This window comes from Anomaloglossus baeobatrachus, chromosome 7, assembly GCF_048569485.1.
Source record: "Anomaloglossus baeobatrachus isolate aAnoBae1 chromosome 7, aAnoBae1.hap1, whole genome shotgun sequence".
NCBI classification, from domain to species: domain Eukaryota; kingdom Metazoa; phylum Chordata; class Amphibia; order Anura; family Aromobatidae; genus Anomaloglossus; species Anomaloglossus baeobatrachus.
The window spans coordinates 237,665,387-237,685,522 of record NC_134359.1 but is presented as its reverse complement, the minus strand read 5'-3'; the positions used below and the strand labels follow the sequence as shown (position 1 = coordinate 237,685,522).

Sequence of the window (20,136 nt, the reverse complement as noted above, 5' to 3'; positions counted from 1 at the left end):
AGGCCGTCATGCTGGAAACTAAAGCGTGCCCCTGGTGTGATGCAGGACAGCGTGCGAAAGGGGACTCACACTAATCTACACTGTACAGTACGACCGACCACACACACACACACACACACACACACACACACACACACACTGTAAAGAGAAGGGCTGCACACCAGCGACAGTGCAAGGGGAATATTTGTAAAGCAAAAACTGCTACGTGAATACTGACAGTAAAGATCCAATAGCTATATGTGAAGAAGAAAGCATGACATGCATAACTGCTATGAACTTTAGGAATAAAGAGAAATGTAGCTATTGAATTGATCAATACAACAGAGCCCCAATACCTCGTCACGGTATTCTTTTACATTGGGGTCCCTAGCTAATGTGTGTCCTCTCTTGCAGTTAAAAAACTTACCGTGTATGGGAAGCTGAGACCCAGGCTATATATGTGTTCCAAATGTTATTTCTTGATTGATTTGTAGTCTTTCGTTTGTGAACCCAACCCCACCCACACCTATTGCCAGTTCACATTATACATATATAGCCGGGGTCTCAGTTTCCCTGTGTGGAGCCGGTCCCTGCAGCATCGCGATGTCCTCCTGTCTGCAGCTCGCTGATGTGTGTGGAGCCGTGCGCACAGCTATGACATCATCCCTGTGCTCATCGCTCTCCACACACATCAGCTGGCCGGCAGACAGGAGGACATCGCAATGCTGCAGGGACCGGTGAGTATACCGTACTTATTCATTGAGCAGTGAATCTAGCCACACATGATCACTACAGACTGTAGTTGACAGAGGTGATCACGCGGACTGGCTGTTTACTATGTGCGCACCCCCCGCCCATCATCCCGCCCACCTGTCAGCGCCAGCTTCAGCGGTGAGAGATGATGGGCGTGCATATGAAATGAGCGGGCGCACGTGGCTACAGCAGGAGCTGCTACAGCCTGCTCGTGCCACCAATGACCCGCTCCACTGCAGCACCCTCACTCCCCACAGCCCTACATTCAGACTATAAGACGCACCCCCCACTTTCCCCCGACATTAGGGGGGAACAAAGTGCGTCTTATAGTCCAAAAAATACGGTATACGTCATTCTGATTGCATGGTTGCAGCTTCTGTATCAGCGTAATCCACTGCTATACACGGCTGGGCTCCGGCTCTAACGTCTAAGACCTGTGTTCTCACCGATCTTCGCATATTCTATATGTATGAGTTCTCTGAAAACGGATTTTCTTGTGGAAAAGAAAAATGATATAAATTGGAAATCGTAATCCTATTAGCCTGTACTGTAAAACTCTAGGACTGTTTATCCTGTACAGTACACACTAAAAAACGTCACAATTGCTGGATTTTAGTAATGCGAGGCTCAGAGAAACTGAAATTCAAAATGAACAAATAATTGCACCCAAAAAAAAGCATTTGTCAAAAATACAGCTTGTCCTGCAAAATATAAGCCCTGTCTAACAAAAAATAAACAATGAAGGGTAATTGAATATGGCAATCCCATCACCCCACAAAAAAAGATAAAAAAAAAAACCATTTTTTTTTTTTATGTGAGTAGTAAAACAGAAATTGCTTCAGGCTTCTAAAGACGTCATATGATTAAAAAGGGAACAGGCCATTCTTCAGGTCTTTTGTGCTCTAAATACGCTCCATATGTATTAATAGAAGTCGATGGGAAGAGTCAAAAGACGCCGGGAAGCTGTCAGCTGCAATATGCACCCAGAATCACGAGCAGTTCTAGGTGCATATTGCTAATCCCTGCCTAACCGTCCCTTTATCTAGTAGCATAGATAAAGAGATCTTTAGAAAAAGTATTTTCTTTTTCGCTCCTAATTGGGAGACCCAGACAGTGGGTGTATAGCTACTGCCTCTGGAGGCCGCACAAAGAACTACACTTAAAAGTGTAAGGCCCCTCCCCTTCTGGCTATACACCCTCCCGTAGGAGTACGGATTCCTCAGTTTTAGCTTTGTGCGCAGGAGGTCAGACACGCACGCATAGCTCCATTGTTTTTAGTCAGCAGCAGCTGCTGACTATGTCGGATGGAAGAAAAGAGGGCCCATACAGGGCTCCCAGCATGCTCCCTTCTCACCCCACTGTATGTCGGAGGTGTTTGTAAGGTTGAGGTACCCATTGCGGGTACGGCGGCAGGAGCCCACATGCTGATTCCTTCCCCATCCCTTTTTACAGGGCTCTGGGTGAAGTGGGATTTACTGGTCTCCAGGCACTGAGACCGTGCTCCATCTACAGCCCCTGGAGAAGATGCTGGATGGAGCGGAGTACATCAGGGACATGGCCCTGCTTCCTCAAGGTACTCTGTGTCCCCGTGCATTTGGCGCTCACACCGCAGCATGCTGGGTGTTGTAGTGCGCCGGGGGACATCAGCGCTGCGGCGCTTGTGCCATGGCCTCATTCAGCTTCGCTGAAGCAGGCACACTTCTGGGAATCGGTCGCGCCGGCCGCTGGGACTGCGGCGCGGCTGGCACTTGTGGTGCGCCGGGGACTTCAGCGCGGGCCGCGCTTTTACGGCGGCCGCGCTGATAACTCGAGTCCCCGGCTTTTGCGGCCTGCTTCCGTTCGTTCCCGCCCCCAGACCTGCCAGTCAGGAGAGGGGCGGGACGCTGGTCAGTGCATCAGCGCCGAGGGCTGGAGTCGTTTTTACATACTCCAGCCCTCACAATCGGCACAGAGGGGACACTGTTTCCCGCACTTTTGTTTAGGAACTCCCACGGACCGCCCCTCTCCACAGACGCCGGCAGCCATTCCTGCTGACACGCTGAGCTGCAGAGGGGAGCCGGGGAGACCCAGACAAGGAATTCTGCGCCTCTTACCCGCTATTCAGCGGGCGGTAAGCAGCCCTCAGGGCTCACCCCCTCTTGTGCCAGTAGTATTCTTAGTATTTTGTTTCTACAAATACTTTGTATTGCATAGCGCTGGTCGCCCTTTGGCTATAGACTCTCTCACATTGCAGAGAGCCAGCAGCATGTCGTCCGTAAAACGCAAGGGTGCCAAGGCACAGACATTATATGCTTCCTGCACCGCATGTGGGACTTTTCTACCGGCAGGCTCCACGGACCCCCATTGTGTGCAGTGCTCGGCCCCTGCGGCGCTTGCACAGTCGGGACCTCTGCTGGACGTGACCCAGGGTGTACCACCTGTGAATGCTGTCCAGGTGACAGGAACTGAGTTTGCAGCTTTTGCTGACGGAATGTCTCTCACTATGTCACAAATTCTTGACACATTGCGAGCTAGGCCTGTACTTCAGGCCACGGACACTGTGCAATCATTGCCCCCTGGTTCACCTCAGCTGAATTACCTCCAAGCTCCGGGACGGGCACATACACCTCAGGGTGAAGACTCTGACTCGGACGATGGCCCCGGGCAGCCTAAGCGGGCTCGCTATGACGGGCCTTCACATTCATCTCAATGGTCAGGATCCCAGCGAGATGAATCTATGGGTGATGAGGCGGACGTAACTGATCAGGATTCTGATCCTGGGACCGCTCTCAATCTAGATACACCAGATGGTGACGCCATAGTTAATGATCTTATATTTAACATCAATAAGATGTTAAATATTTCCCCACCAGCTCCTCTTGTAGAGGAGTCAGCTTCGCAGCACGAGAGAATCCATTTCAGATACCCTAAGCGTACATTAAGCACTTTTCTGGACCACGCTGACTTTAGAGACGCAATCCAGAAACCCCACGCTTATCCTGAAAGGCGTTTTTCTAAACGGCTTAAAGATACACGCTATCCTTTTCCCCCTGAGGTGGTCAAGGGTTGGACCCAGTGTCCAAAAGTGGATCCTCCAATTTCCAGGCTTGCAGCTAGATCCTTGGTTGCAGTTGAAGATGGAGCGGCACTTAAAGATGCCACTGACAGGCAGATGGAGCTCTGGCTGAAATCCATCTATGAAGCGATTGGAGCGTCGTTAGCGCCATCTTTTGCGGCCGTATGGGCACTCCAAGCTATCTCAGCCGGGCTTGCGCAAGTCGACTCAGTCACACGTGCATTTGCCCCGCAGGTAGCACCATTGACCTCGCAAATGGCGGCATTCGCGTCGTACGCGATTAATGCTGTTCTTGACGCTACAAGCCGCACGGCAGTGGCGTCAGCCAACTCCGTTGTTTTGCGTAGGGCCCTGTGGTTAAGACATTGGAAAGCAGATTCTCATTCCAAGAAGTGCTTAACCAATTTGCCTTTTTCTCGTGACCGATTGTTTGGAGAGCGTTTGGATGAAATCATCAAACACTCCAAGGGTAAGGACTCATCCTTACCGCAACACAGACAAAACAAACCCCAACAGAGGAAGGGTCAGTCTGGTTATCGGTCCTTTCGAGGACCGGGCAGGTCCCAATTCGCCTCGTCAAAAAAGACTCAAAAAGACCAGAGACGCTCAGATTCTTGGAGGTCTCAGTCACGCCCAAAAAGGACAGCCGGAGGAACCGTTGCCAAGACGGCGTCCTCCTGACTTGCAGTCTCCGATTCCCACACCCGCGGTCGGTGGGAGGCTTTCCCACTTTGGCGACATTTGGCTGTCACGCGTCAAAGACCGTTGGGTGAGGGATATTCTGTCTCACGGGTACAGGATAGAGTTCAGTTCTCGTCCGCCAACTCGTTTCTTCAGAACTTCTCCACCACCAGACCGAGCCGATGCTCTGTTGCAGGCGGTGGCCGCTCTAAAGGCGGAAGGAGTGGTGACCTCCGTCCCTCTTCAGGAACAAGGTCACGGTTTTTACTCCAATCTGTTTGTGGTCCCAAAAAAGGACGGATCGTATCGACCCGTCCTGGATCTAAAGTTGCTCAACAGACACGTAAAAGTCAGGAGGTTCCGGATGGAATCCCTACGCTCCGTCATAGCCTCAATGTCTCAAGGAGATTTTCTAGCATCAATAGATATCAAAGATGCGTATCTCCACGTGCCGATTGCACCAGAGCATCAGCGTTTCCTACGCTTCGTCATACACGACGAACACCTGCAGTTCGTAGCGTTACCTTTCGGTCTGGCAACAGCCCCCCGGGTCTTCACCAAAGTCATGGCAGCAGTAGTAGCTGTTCTGCACTCGCAGGGTCACTCGGTCATCCCGTATCTAGACGACCTGCTTATAAAGGCACCCTCTCAAGAGGCATGCCAGCACAGTCTGAAGGTGGCACTAGACACTCTCCAGAGTTTCGGGTGGATTATCAACTTTCCAAAGTCTCATCTAACCCCGACCCAATCTCTGACTTATCTTGGCATGGAGTTTCATACTCTCTCAGCGATAGTGAAGCTTCCACTGGACAAGCAGTGCTTGCTACGGACTGGAGTGCAATCTCTCCTTCAGAGCCAGTCGCACTCACTGAGGCGCCTCATGCATTTCCTAGGAAAGATGGTAGCAGCAATGGAGGCAGTCCCGTTCGCGCAATGGGATGGGAAATCGACGTCCCTCGACAGGACTGTCTCCCTCTCTCAGACTGCCAAGGACTCTCTGCGTTGGTGGCTTCTCCCCACCTCATTGTCACAGGGAAAGTCGTTCCTTCCCCCGTCCTGGGCAGTGGTCACGACGGATGCGAGCCTATCAGGGTGGGGAGCGGTGTTTCTCCACCACAGGGCTCAGGGGACGTGGACTCAGGAAGAGTCCACTCTGCAGATCAATGTTCTGGAAATCAGAGCAATCTATCTTGCCCTGCGAGCCTTCCAACAATGGCTGGAAGGCAAGCAGATTCGGATCCAGTCGGACAATTCCACGGCGGTGGCGTACATCAACCACCAAGTGGGAACACGCAGTCGCCAAGCTTTTCAAGAAGTCCAGCGGATTTTGACGTGGGTGGAAAGCAGAGCGTCCACCATATCCGCAGTTCACATCCCAGGCGTGGAAAACTGGGAAGCAGACTTTCTCAGTCGCCAGGGCATGGACGCAGGAGAATGGTCCCTTCACCCGGACGTGTTTCAGCAGATCTGTTGCCGCTGGGGGACGCCGGACGTCGATCTGATGGCGTCACGGCACAACAACAAGGTCCCAGTTTTCATGGCACGGTCTCACGATCACCGAGCACTGGCGGCAGACGCCTTGGTTCAGGATTGGTCGCAATTCCGACTCCCCTATGTGTTCCCACCTCTAGCATTGTTACCCAGAGTTCTCCGGAAAATCAGGTCCGACTGCCATCGAGCCATACTCGTCGCTCCAGATTGGCCAAGAAGGTCGTGGTACCCGGATCTGTGGCGTCTCACGGTAGGCCAACCGTGGACACTACCAGACCGTCCAGATTTGCTGTCTCAAGGGCCGTTTTTCCATCTGAATTCTGCGGCCCTGAACCTGACTGTGTGGCCATTGAGTCCTGGATCCTAGCGGCCTCAGGTTTATCTCATGAAGTTGTTGCCACAATGAGACAGGCTAGAAAACCATCCTCAGCTAAGATCTATCACAGGACGTGGAAGATATTCTTAGCGTGGTGCTTGGCTCAAGGGTTTTCTCCCTGGCCATTTGCATTGCCAATTTTTCTTTCCTTCCTGCAGTCTGGGTTGGAAAAAGGTTTGTCGCTTAGCTCTCTTAAGGGTCAAGTCTCCGCGCTATCCGTATTCTTTCAGAAGCGCTTGGCACGGCTTTCTAAAGTACGCACGTTTCTCCAAGGAGTTTCTCATATCGTTCCTCCTTACAGACGGCCATTGGAACCCTGGGATCTGAACAAGGTTCTCATTGCTCTCCAGAAGCCGCCTTTCGAGCCTTTGAAAGAGGTTTCCCTTTCTCGGCTTTCACAAAAGGTAGTTTTTCTTGTGGCGGTCACGTCTCTTCGAAGAGTGTCCGAGCTAGCGGCGTTATCTTGCAAATCTCCCTTCCTGGTGTTTCACCAAGACAAGGTAGTACTGCGTCCAATTCCAGAGTTTTCTCCCAAGGTGGTTTCTTCCTTTCATCTCAATCAGGATATCACTTTGCCATCTTTGTGTCCGCATCCAGTTCACCAATTTGAAAAGGGTTTACATCTGTTGGACCTGGTGAGAGCACTCAGGATTTACATTTCTCGCACGGCGTCTCTACGCCGTTCTGATGCGCTCTTTGTCCTAGTCGCTGGTCAGCATAAGGGATCGCAAGCTTCCAAATCCACCCTGGCGCGGTGGATCAAGGAACCAATTCTTCACACATACCGTTCTGCTGGGCTTCCGATTCCATCTGGACTGAAGGCCCATTCTACCAGAGCCGTGGGTGCGTCCTGGGCATTGCGGCATCAGGCTACGGCTCAGCAAGTGTGCCAGGCGGCTACCTGGTCGAGTCTGCACACGTTTACCAAACACTATCAAGTGCATACCTACGCTTCGGCAGATGCCAGCCTAGGTAGACAGGTCCTTCAGGCGGCGGTGGCCCACCTGTAGGAAGAGGCTGTCTGACAGCCCGTTCATGTGGTATCTTTTTACCCACCCAGGGACTGCTTTTGGACGTCCCACTGTCTGGGTCTCCCAATTAGGAGCGAAAAAGAAGAAGGGAATTTTGTTTACTTACCGTAAATTCCTTTTCTTCTAGCTCCAATTGGGAGACCCAGCACCCGCCCTATTTGTTCTTAGGGTTTCGTTTTTCGGGTGCACATGTTGTTCATGTTGTTTCTTAAGTTCTCCGATCTTGTTATCGGATTGAATTTGTTTTTGAAACTGTTATTGGCTTTCCTCCTTCTTGCTTTGGTACTAAAACTGAGGAATCCGTACTCCTACGGGAGGGTGTATAGCCAGAAGGGGAGGGGCCTTACACTTTTAAGTGTAGTTCTTTGTGCGGCCTCCAGAGGCAGTAGCTATACACCCACTGTCTGGGTCTCCCAATTGGAGCTAGAAGAAAAGGAATTTACGGTAAGTAAACAAAATTCCCTTCTTTAAAGATCCTTTATGATATGGTAATAAGGCCAGGGACTAGTCGCTTGGACGTTAGTTCCTGCGCTCCTTCCACCCTCTTAGCACGCTCACAGGGGCGTGCTAACATGCTATTCATTGCCCAGCGTCATCAGTGTCTGTTGTCACCGCCTCAGACGCCGGGCTTAGGGTCAGTGTGCGTGATTAGAAGCCAGACACGTCCGATCATGCGCACTATGAAGCAGAGTTTACGCATCCCGGCTTCAGAGAGGTCTAGTGCACATGCTCAGAAGTGCCAGGACTACTGATCATGCACACTGTCCCTAAGCCCTGTATCTGAGGTGGTGACAACAGACACAGGTACACATGTCACTGCTGATTACACTGGGCAATGGGCATTGACTAGCATGTTAGCACGCCCCTGTGGGCATGCTAAGAGGACAGATTAGTTGGGGGGAACTAACACCCTTGCGACTAGCCCCTGCGCTCATTAGCATATCATAAAGGATCTATAGAAATAGTTTTTCTAAATATCCCTTTATCTATGCTAGTGCATACAGGGACAGTTAGGCAGGGATTAGCAATATACACCCAGAACTGCTCATGGTTCTGGGTGCATATTGCACGCGACAGGTTCCTTTTAAGTGTTTTCCCAGCATTTTTCCTTTAAAAACCTCTAGAGGTTTCTTTATTGTTGAATAGAGTTAAAAAAACAAGAACTATTGTCATTTCTTGAAGCATCTCATTCTTGGAAAACTTAACCTGTTTGCTCTGAAGAAGACATTGCACGTATCCTCAGTGGGTTTTCTTTGTCTTCTCGTGGTCATGTTCAGTCCTTAGGCTAATTTCACACTTGCGTTTTTTTCCTTCAGTCGCAATCCGCCGTTTTGGAAAACAGCGGAATCCATTAACGGATTCCGCTGCTTCCCATAGACTTGTATGGACGACGGATTGCGACTGATAAACCTGCGTTGCTTCTGCTGGCCGACGCTGCGTTGCTTCCGCCGGGCGCAAGGAACGCAGCATGTAAAGTTTTTTTTTAAGCGGCGGAATCCTTTTTTCTTTATCGTTCCTATGGGAGACCCAGACCATGGGTGTATAGCTTCTGCCTCCGGAGGACACACAAAGTACTACACTCAAAAGTGTAGCTCCTCCCTCTGAGCTTATACACCCCCTGGAGATCCAGATCTAGCCAGTTTATCGCTTTGTGTTCAGGAGGTCACATCCACACATGCATTCTCATCGGATTTTTTCATATTTTGGAAAGAGTTTGAAGAAAAGCGGGTCCAAGCCTGGACCCCCGGCATGTCCCTTCTCACCCCACTGTGTCGGCGGTGCTGTTAAGGTTGATTCCAAGGCTGGAGCCTTACATGCCGTGCTCCTTCACCATCCCTCCGGGGCTCTGGCTTGAAGTGGGAGCCAGCACGGTTCTCCATGCTTGGCATGAGACCGGTCTCCATCCGCAGCCCTTCAGGATCCTGCTGGACCGGAGCACTCATCCCCATTGACTGGCTACCCTGCGTCTCAGCAAGCTAAGTACCTGAGACGTTTATATATGGGGGTCCCTTGTACTTTATTGTGGTGGGAGAGTGTGCTGAGTGATTTTTATGACATTTCCGGCGGGTTCTCTGGCTGTCGCCTGAGAACCGCGCCGATGGTGCCTGCGCGCCGGCCGCACCGCTCAAATTTAGGCCCCGGCTTCGCCGGAGGCCTACTTTCGGTTTCACTGCCCTCGCATGTCATTCATGCAGAGGGACAGCGCGGCTCCGCCCAGCGGCTGTTCTACAAAGGGGAGAGACACTCCTCACTGAGTACATGTCTCCTCCCCTGTGAATCTCTTTGGCCCTCCAGATCCCGCTCTCAGAGTGAGTCCCGCCCCCTCTCTTCACTCCGGTGGCCATTTTCTCAGCGTTTTTCCCTGTGATCACCACTGGTCTGCAGCATCCCTGCTGAGGTGCATGGGAGTCCGGGCTTCGGGACCTGGAGGGCACACAAACCGCTCTAGCGGTCTGGTAAGCCACAACCTCTGGTTGTGGACCTTCTGTATATACTCTCTGGGGGTCATTCTGGCAGAGCCCTCACTCCAGCAGCATGTCTCACACAAGGAGCAAGGCGCCAAAGCTGTTTTCAGTATGCACTGCATGTAAGCTCCTGCTGCCAGAACCGAGCACCTATCCACATTGTGATGCCTGCTCTAACCTGACGATGCCTCAGCCTGGAATCGCCCCCCCAGGGGTCTCTCAGGCTGCTCCGGCTCCTGTAGCTGAACCCCCGGCTTGGGTAGAATCCTTTAACCAGGTCTATCTCCCAGTCTTTTGCTGACTCCATGGGACATCTGTCCAGGACTTTGCTGAGCATGCATCAGCCCCCGTCGCAGGGTGCCTCTGCTGCTAGGTCTCTCTCAGGACCGGAGCTCACAGAGGATTCATCATCTGGTCCCAGGCCCCGTCCTTCTAATAAGAGACGCAGGACCCCCTCTCCTTCGTCCCGCGGCTCGGTCTCAGAAGCTGACTCGCGGGATGAGGAGGATGCCTTTACTGGTGGCTCGGAGACTACCTCCATGTTCCCCATTGGTCTGTCCGAAAGTGACTCGGATGTTAGTGATTTGATTGCGTCCATTAATTCTGTACTGGATCTCAATCCGCCAGTATCAGAGGAACAACCCTCTCTGGCAGAAAAGCACCAGTTTACCTCGCCTAAGAGGACGAAGAGTGTGTTCTTTAACCACTCCAGTTTTCAGGCCGCTGTGACCAAGCCCAGGGCCTGTCCTGACAAACGCTTCCCAAGCGTGGTTCTGATGACCGCTTTCCCTTTCCACCTGAGGTGGTCAAGGAGTGGGCTCATTCACCAAAGGTAGACCCCCCCGGTGTCTAGACTCTCAGCCCGGACCGTTGTATCAGTGGCTGATGGCACCTCGCTTAAGGATTCCACAGACCGCCAGGTTGACCTTCTGGCCAAATCTGTATTTGAGGCGGCAGGGGCCTCGTTCTCCCCGACTTTTGCAGCAGTGTGGGCTCTCAAAGCCATCTCTGCTTCTCTGGAGGAGATGCATTCCCTTACTAAGGAATCTATGCCTGAGATTGTTGCCTTAACTTCCCAAGCTTCGGCTTTTTCATCCTATGCCATGTCTGCCATACTGGAGGCTTCTCACCGCACTGCGGTGGCTTCGTCTAATTCCCTCGCTATCCGCAGGACCTTGTGGCTTCGAGAGTGGAAGGCAGATTCTTCTTCTAAGAAGTACCTTGCGGGGCTCCCTTTTGCTGGGTCCCGGCTGTTCGGTGAACAGCTGGATGAAATTATTAAGGAAGCAACTGGCGGGAAGAGTACTTCCATGCCACAAACCAAAACCAGGAAACCTGTCCAGGGTAGGAATCAGTCGAGGTTTCGTTCCTTTCGTTCCTCCAACTGGTCGTCCTCTAAGCCCTCGGCCTCGTCCACTAACACTGCCAAGGACCAAAAATCCAGCTGGCGCACAAAAGCGCGTCCACAGAAGACCGCAGGTGCTGCTGCCACTAAGGCAGCCTCCTCTTGACTATCTGTCCGCGCCAGCAACGTCCTTAGTCGGTGGCAGGCTCTCCCACTTTGGCGACGTGTGGTTTCAACACGTCTCCGATCAGTGGGTGCGGGATATCATCTCCCACGGCTACAGGATAGAATTCTCTTCCAGCCCGCCAAACAGATTTTTTCTGTCAACTCCCCCCCTGCTCCAAGGCCACCGCCTTCTCTCAGGCCGTGGCATCCCTGCAGGCCAATGGAGTAATTGTACCGGTTCCCGCCCGGGAACGGTTCAGAGGTTTCTACTCAAATCTCTTCCTAGTCCCCAAACAGGACGGTGCCTTCCGGCCCATCCTGGATCTCAAGCTTCTCAACAAGCATGTTCAGGTGCGGCATTTTCGCATGGAGTCTCTGCAGTCAGTCATTGCATCAATGACCCAAGGGGATTTCCTAGCATCCATCGACATCAGAGATGCCTATCTGCATGTGCCAATTGCAGGTCCTCACCAGCGTTGGCTACGTTTTGCAATCGGAGAGGAACATTTCCAATTCGTGGCTCTCCCCTTCGGGTTAGCCACGGCCCCTCGAGTATTCACCAAGGTCATGGCAGCAGTGGTTGCGGTTCTGCACCTACAGGGGCTGGCAGTGATTCCTTACCTGGACGACCTTCTAGTCAAGGCTTCATCCAGCGCAGACTGTCAGCGGAGTGTCTCGCTCACTCTTGCCACTCTAGCCCAATTCGGGTTGATTGTCAATCTTCCCAAATCCACTCTGACTCCGACCCAGAGTCTCACGTACCTAGGGATGCAGTTCGAGACTCTGCCGGCACTTGTGAAGTTGCCCTCAGTCAAACAGCAGTCCCTCCAACTGGCGGTCTGCGCTCTGCTGAGGCCCCGCCGTTATTCCATCAGGCACCTGATGCAGGTGCTGGGTCAGATGGTGGCGTCAATGGAGGCTGTTCCCTTTGCCCAGTTCCATCTGCGTCCTCTGCAGCTGGACATTCTCCGCTGTTGGGACAAGCGGCCTTCCTCCTTGCACAGGTTAGTGGCTCTGTCGCCACAGACCAGGAGCTCTCTTCAGTGGTGGCTTTGGCCCCTCTCTCTGTCTCAGGGGCGCTCCTTCCTGACCCCGTCCTGGGTGATTCTCACCACGGATGCCAGTCTGTCCGGCTGGGGAGCGGTATATCTCCACCACCGAGCGCAGTCAGTCCTCTCGATCAATGTGCTGGAAACCAGAGCTGTGCTTCTAGCTCTCCTAGCCTTTCACCACCTGTTGGCGGGCAAGCACATCCGAGTCCAGTCAGACAACGCGACAGCAGTTGCCTACATCAATCACCAAGGCGGGACACGCAGCCGCCTGGCAATGTTGGAGGTACATAGCATCCTTCAATGGGCGGAGGACTCCAAGGCCACCATATCCGCAGTCCACATCCCAGGCGTGGAAAACTGGGAGGCAGATTATCTCAGCCGTCAAACCGTGGACGGCGGCGAGTGGTCCCTGCATCCGGCAGTGTTTCAGTCAATCTGCCGCAAGTGGGGCACTCCGGACGTGGACCTAATGGCATCCCGTCACAACAACAAGGTTCCGGTTTACGTGGCTCGCTCCCACGATCCTCAGGCATTCGCCGCGGACGCTCTGGTTCAAGACTGGTCCCAGTTTCGTCTGTCCTACGTGTTTCCCCCTCTAGCGCTCTTGCCCAGAGTTCTGCGCAAGATCAGACTGGAGGGCCGTCGAGTCATTCTCATTGCTCCGGACTGGCCCAGGCGAGCTTGGTACCCAGACCTGCTCCTTCTGTCCGTAGAGGTGCCGTGGCATCTTCCGGACCGTCCAGACCTTCTCACAAGGTCCGTTTTTCCGCCAGAATTCTGCGGCTCTCAGATTGACGGCGTGGCTCTTGAGTCCTGGATCTTGACGACTTCTGGTATCCCTCCTGAAGTCATTTCCACTATGACTCGGGCCCGTAAGTCTTCCTCCGCCAAGATCTATCATAGGACTTGGAAAATTTTCCTGTCCTGGTGTCGCTCTTCCGGCCATCCTCCTTGGCCATTTTCCTTGCCGACCCTTCTGTCCTTTCTACAGTCCGGTCTGCAGCTGGGACTGTCCCTCAACTCTCTTAAGGGACAAGTCTCAGCTCTATCAGTGCTGTTCCAGCGGCGTCTCGCTCGGCTGGCTCAGGTCCGCACCTTCATGCAGGGCGCGTCTCACATCATTCCGCCTTACCGGCGGCCCTTGGATCCCTGGGACCTTAACTTGGTCCTCACGGTTTTGCAGAAACCCCCCTTTGAGCCTCTTAGGGAGGTTTCTTTGTTTCGTCTTTCACAGAAAGTGGTCTTTCTAGTGGCCATAACTTCCCTCAGGAGAGTCTCTGATTTGGCTGCGCTCTCTTCGGAGTCACCTTTTTTGGTTTTTCATCAAGACAAGGTGGTTCTCCGTCCGACTCCGGACTTTCTTCCTAAGGTGGTCTCTCCTTTCCACCTTAACCAGGACATTACCCTACCTTCCTTTTGTCCGGCTCCTGTTCATCGCTTTGAAAAAGCGTTGCATACTTTGGATCTGGTGCGTGCGCTCCGGATCTATATGTCTCACACCGCTGATCTTAGGCGGTGCACCTCTCTTTTTGTGCTAACCACAGGTCGGCGCAAGGGCCTCCCTGCTTCTAAGCCGACCTTAGCCCGTTGGATTAGGTCGACCATTTCGGACGCCTACCAGTGTTCTCAAGTGCCTCCCCCGCGGGGGATCAAAGCACACTCGACCAGAGCTGTCGGTGCCTCTTGGGCTTTCAGGCACCAGGCTACGGCTCAACAAGTCTGTCAGGCTGCCACTTGGACTAGCCTGCATACCTTTTCGAAGCACTACCAAGTGCATGCTCATGCTTCGGCAGATGCGAGCTTGGGCAGACGCATCCTTCAGGCGGCTGTCGCCCACTTGTGAAGTTAGGTTCTGCCTACTTCTTAGTTTTTCTGTTTATTTCCCACCCATGGACTGCTTTGAGACGTCCCATGGTCTGGGTCTCCCATAGGAACGATAAAGAAAAAGAGAATTTTGTTTACTTACCGTAAATTCTTTTTCTTATAGTTCCGTATTAGGAGACCCAGCACCCTCCCTGTTGCCTGTTGGCACTTTCTTGTTCCGTGTGTTATCACCGGCTGTTGTTGACAGAGTCTCCGGTTGTTCCAGTTCTGGCTCTGTTTTTTCTTGTGGGTGGCTATTCTCCTTCAGCTTTTGCACTAAACTGGCTAGATCTGGATCTCCAGGGGGTGTATAAGCTCAGAGGGAGGAGCTACACTTTTTAGTGTAGTACTTTGTGTCTCCTCCGGAGGCAGAAGCTATACACCCATGGTCTGGGTCTCCCAATACGGAACTATAAGAAAAAGTAAACAAAATTCTCTCTTTTTTTTTTTTCACTGCGCATGCTCCTTTTTTTTCATCACAGAAACTTTTTGTCTCTCGGTGGTCGAGCGCTCAGCTGATCGCCCGTCGGCCGGCTTTTGAGAGCGATCAGCTGATCGCCCGTCGGCCGGCTTTTGAGAGCGATCAGCTGATCGCCCGTCGGCCGGCTTTTGAGAGCGATCAGCTGATCGCCCCTCGGCCGGCTTTTGAGAGCGATCAGCTGATCGCCCGTCGGCCGGCTTTTGAGAGCGATCAGCTGATCGCCCGTCGGCCGGCTTTTGAGAGCGATCAGCTGATCGCCCGTCGGCCGGCTTTTGAGAGCGATCAGCTGATCGCCCGTCGGCCGGCTTTTGAGAGCGATCAGCTGATCGCCCCGGCGGCCAGCTTTTCAGAGCGATCGCAGCCGTGTGATCAGCTGATCGTTCACAATAGTCTGCCGCCGGTAAAACTGTAAAAAAAAAAAAGAAAGATTCCGTTGTTTTGTACGATTCGTTGCATCCATTGTGCCACTATATGCAACGCATCTGTTACATCCGTCACACAACGCTATGTACCGGATGCCGTTCAACGCAAGTGTGAAACTAGCCTTACTTGTAGAGTCTCTACAATATTTGGATGGTTTGTGCCTTTGAAATATCCACAAAGCACCAGAGCTGAGGAGTCAGGTGTCCATTTGCCTTTTCCTGGAGCGGAAGTGTGAATACTGCATTAGGTTCTTCTATTATTTTAAGCAGGTTCAGTCTCTGACCATTGCCAAACGTAATTTTTTTTGTTGGGTTTCCTACAAGGTCATTTTTTTTTTTTTTTTTTTAAAGAGGTTGTGTAGCTCTGTCTCAATGCTCTATGAGAGGTGGAGGATCCTGCCGGACAGCTGCCAGGTCCACCTTCTGACCCCCGGCATGTATCGTGCACTGGTCGTCTTCTAACATTCGTACATGTGCATAATATGCAAGGGGCATCTAGGGGGGGTCTCTGCAGCTATTGCCTCTGTGAGCAGCAGCTTCTCTCTGCACCCCAGGTGGAAATAAGGGGCGCTGCACAACCCCTATAATACATTTGAGGCGATCCATTCTTGTATTCAGTACCCCGTGAATGTGGAGTCCTCTAGCTGTCGGACACTGACTACTTCATTTGTACATGTACCCCATGATCTCCTGCGTCTCCATTGACACGCTTGAGAAGTATAGGTTTAGCCCATTGGAAAGCTTGGTAGATGTCCACACAAATTCTGTAAAAGTTATTCCAGCTTGACTTTGACTCCTATGCTTTTTTTTTTTTTTTTTTTGGTAGAACTTACCATGGCTGACCAGAGGCAGAGAAGTAGTGGAAGAATATTTGGCCTTTTTGGGCAACCTTGTATCAGCCCAGACGGTGTACTTGCGGCCATGCATGAACATGGTCGTCTCCCACTTTATACCAGGTAAGATTTAATTTGTATTACAGGACCTCACTGCATTTTTTTTTTTAAGACTGAAGCTGAATTTCTTACGAGTTGTGAGAGAACCCCTTTAAGTTAGGAGTGGTACTTAATGAAAGGATACTTAGCAGCTATCCCCAAAATAAAGTGTTAATTGTTTGATCACTCTTCCAGTATCTTCCATTTTAATCGATAATGTAAAGTTTTTAAGGTATTCCTTTTCTGATCACTGGGGGTCCGACCGTTATAAACCCCACTGATCCTGAGTATAGAGCCTCATGTCCATGTAGAGGAGGTCGATCTTGCACACTGCCGCTCCATTCATTCTTAAAGGAAGCACTGAACATAGTTGAGTGCAGAGCTCGGCTATCTTTGGTGGTCCCGTTAAGAATGAATGGAGCATCAGTACGCTCCATTGATACATGGTTCTTCAGAGCCATAGTTCTTAGGGTACCAGTCCCTCGGTACCAGCAATAAAGAGCAATCCTATGATCAGGGTAACTTCTAAACTTGAGATTGCTCCTTAGTGGCATGGTAGTGGATGACCATGACTTTATTCACTTCAGTAGGCCTCTCGGAGTGGTAGTACCCGTGATCGGGGCACATGTGACCATTAAAATAAACCAGATTTTTTTATCTAAAGATTTTTATTTACTCCTTTCAGCTCGTGTTATCATAAGTGAAGGCAAGGTGCAAATTTCAGACTCAGAAGATGAAAATGAAGGTGAGTATCTGTGAAGAATATGACATTCATACATGTCAGTCAACAGCCACTTTTCATATTTACACACCTCCTGCCCTGCAGCAAGGAGAAATCACCCAGATCTGGTCACCAATTGTCAGGTGACAAAAGCCAATTAGGACTAAGGAAGAAGCTCCAACCAGAGAAAGCCCCCTGATGACAAAGGAATTCAGCTAGGGAAGTGGGCGGGCAACTGCAAGATTCAGGAACCTTCAAAGATATTCTGTAGTCAGTGTGACTGTGGGGGGTACAATATTGGGCAGTACTTTGAACCCACAAATAGGGCAGGCATATTTCCGGCTGATAAATTAGTTCAGATAGGGAAGTGGGCGGGAAGTACTAACGGACCAGGCCTATCTCTAACAAGGAACTGGTGGCAGACTACTGAACTGGCCGAGAGAGTCCTGTTTTGCTGGGACTAGCTAAAAGGATTTGTCAGAGTTGGGAGCAAATGAGGTGCCGTGCTGGAGGTTGCGTGGCCTGCTCAGTCTCCCTGTGCCTGCATGGACAGGGGGTGTCAGTGTTACACTGTGTCAAGCGGACCTTACATAACCCTTGGGGGCGCAGAACGTCGCGTGTTGGCAGAAGTGACGAGGTCGTATCGCGTGGCTCCGACGTATTAAAGATGTCAGGGTGGGGCTGTGAGGTGCGATTGCCTCATAAATTGACAGGTCGACGAACGAACAGTGAGCTGTCTCCATGCCCCCCTCGGCTGGTTTGTGACATTGGTGGCAGTGCGTTGGGATCGAGGCAGTAAGTGTGAGACCCCATACTCCCAGACACTAAAGACTGCCAGTTGCAGCTGTGGCTGCTGGGGTCTTAAGACAAGCTCAGCACTAATGTGTCAGATTGCAGATACTGTAAGGTGTGTGGGTGCCTCAGTTTTCAGCTCTGTGTCAGTGACCAAAGACTGCAAGAATGGGTGAGGGCACCAAGAGCAAAGCCAAGGAACTGGCCAATGCTATGGGTGGAGCAGAAGAGGTGGGAGATGATGTGGTGCATGGCTAGAAAGAGCACAGCCCGTGGGTCCTCAAGAAGACCATCGCCAGTCAAAAGCTCTGCAGTGGGCGGTGCACCACCTGGCAATGTTGTGCGCGGTGAGGAGGAGCCCAGCCAAGGGTCTGCAAGGAGCCTGTCACCAGTCATCAGCTCTGCAGTGGACATCGCACCACCAGGCTCTGCAGTGGGCTGCTTACCACCTGGCTCTGCAGTGGGCAACTTACACCCTGCCCATTTCCCCAGCTGGACAGGCTCGGATGCCCTCCTTCAAGCTGCTTTTTCCCATCTCTGTGCTGAAGACCAGGACATCTACCGGATTCTCTAGACCTGTGGTGGAACCCAGACTGTGCCACCTCTGCAATCAAGTCGGACACTACAGGGCCACGTGTCCCCAGCGCCATGTGACCCTGTCCCCCGAAACAGTCCCCGAACTGGGGTGAGGGAGGAGGTAGGTCCTTTGACAACTTCCAACATGTCACCATTGGCCAGGCTGTGGCCATGGGACTGCGGGACACCGGTGCTGAGATGACTCTGGTACGGCCTGAGATGGTATCCCCCAAGATTTGTTACCCGGGAAAACCCTTAGTCCCCAGGATTGTAGGCATCAAACCGTTGCTGCACGTCGCCAAGGTTTATTTCAACTGGGGCACTGGAAGATGGGTGAGGGAGGTGGGAATAACTGCTAATATTCATGTGAATGTGTTGGGACAGATTTGGGGCAGCTTGTGTCCCAGTATGTGGCCATTGAAACCCCCAAGTGCTGATCCTTTAGGCAGTGTTGACATGTCCCCTACGGATGCAGCTGTAACAGGAGGGAAGGTCAGAGAAAGGTGTGAGCATGTCTTTATTGGTAATCAGCCAGTGTGCTGAGACCTCTTGCCCTCTGAGGGCATAAGCAGAGGGCAGAATACAACAGGGAGGGAGCCAGTGCGTGGGGTGGTGTCTGCCACATGAAATGTAGGGCCCCTAGGTGAGACCTCAAAGCAGGGTTCTGCCACCGCTGCGGAGGGGGGGAGGGGTGGCAGCAGACAGTTGAGATTGAGGCTGTCCCAGGAGCGGAAGACCTCCCAGGTAAGATCTCTTGCAGGGTTCCTCCATAACCAGGGTTTCTGGAGGCCAGGTAAGTCTGCCTGAACCGGCAACTTGGTGAGGAATGGAGGTGACACAGGCGACTCATCCGCTGTGGCAGTGCTGAAGCCCAAGCAGCCTCATGGAGGTCCAACAGCTTTCCCTTCCTTCCGACCAAGTGGCAGCCAAGTCAGACGGAGGCCAGGACACAGGACCCAGGGAACTGACAGACGTCTCGTCCATTCTAGCCACATCTAGTCAGGGGTTTCAGGCAGCATTAGAAGCTGACGACAGCCTGAAAGCTCTTAAGGAGCAGGCGGCACAACCTCCCTTGGACTCAGGCCACAAACAAGTGGTTTGGGACCAAGGATGGCTGTATCAGGTCATGGTCCAGCAGGGTTCATCGAATGCATGGCACAGGGACCTACAGTTAGGGGTACCCACGGCTGGTCCGGATGATGGAAAAGTTGCCCCCACTGCCGATGATGGGGAAGTCATGCTCACTGGATGTCAGGGTGATGGGGAAGCCGTACCCATACCTTTATCAAAGTAGTGAGGATGGATTTCCCATAGCAGGTCAGGGTGATGGAAAAGTTGCTAGTGCCACCATAACCTGTCCGGATGATAAGGGTGTACCCACCGGTTGTCAGGAGCATGAGTAAGCGGTCCCCATAACCTTTCAAAGTCGTGGGGAAAGTGGTAGCCCCAGCCATTCAAACTGATGGGAAAGTGCCATAGCTTGTCCGGATGGGAAAGTCAGACCCACAGTAGGGGTGGGGATAGCGGTACCCATCCCCTGTCAGAACGGGGAGTAAGTATTTCCCACACGCTGACAAGATGCCCACAGCTTGTCAGGCTGGGTGGAAAGCAGTATCCCCGGCATAACAGGATGACAGAAAAGTGTTGTTCCCTGCCAGTCAGGCTGATTGGAAGGTGTCGTTATTCCCCGGGGAAACAGACTACCTAGCCTCTGTCACCCGCAGACTGAGTACCGAGAATGCAGGCAACGCACTGCTTTCCGTTCCCTCATCCTCCAAAGGAGTAACAGAACCTGGTGCTAACCCAAAACGGGGCGCAGAGGGACCCTGTGAAGGTGGCGTTTTAATGCTTCTTCTGGCTACCTCTTGCCAGGGGTTCAGGACTGCCCTACCAGTAGGTGCTAGTCTTGAGGCGCTGAGTGACCTCACGGAGGCAACGGTCTCCGAATCCGAAAGT

At 52.2% G+C, this 20,136-nt stretch overlaps 1 protein-coding gene across 2 annotated transcripts in view; it reads left to right on the top strand.

Moving 5' to 3' along the window:
* RRN3 (RNA polymerase I transcription factor RRN3) overlaps positions 1–20,136 on the top strand; it is a 127,210-nt gene that overhangs the window by 16,885 nt on the left and 90,189 nt on the right. For both annotated transcript variants that reach the window (XM_075317978.1, XM_075317977.1), the window contains exons 5-6: positions 15,986–16,115; positions 16,777–16,836. In XM_075317978.1, coding sequence (XP_075174093.1) covers positions 15,986–16,115; positions 16,777–16,836 — 190 coding nt within the window. The remainder of the gene's footprint in view (positions 1–15,985; positions 16,116–16,776; positions 16,837–20,136) is intronic.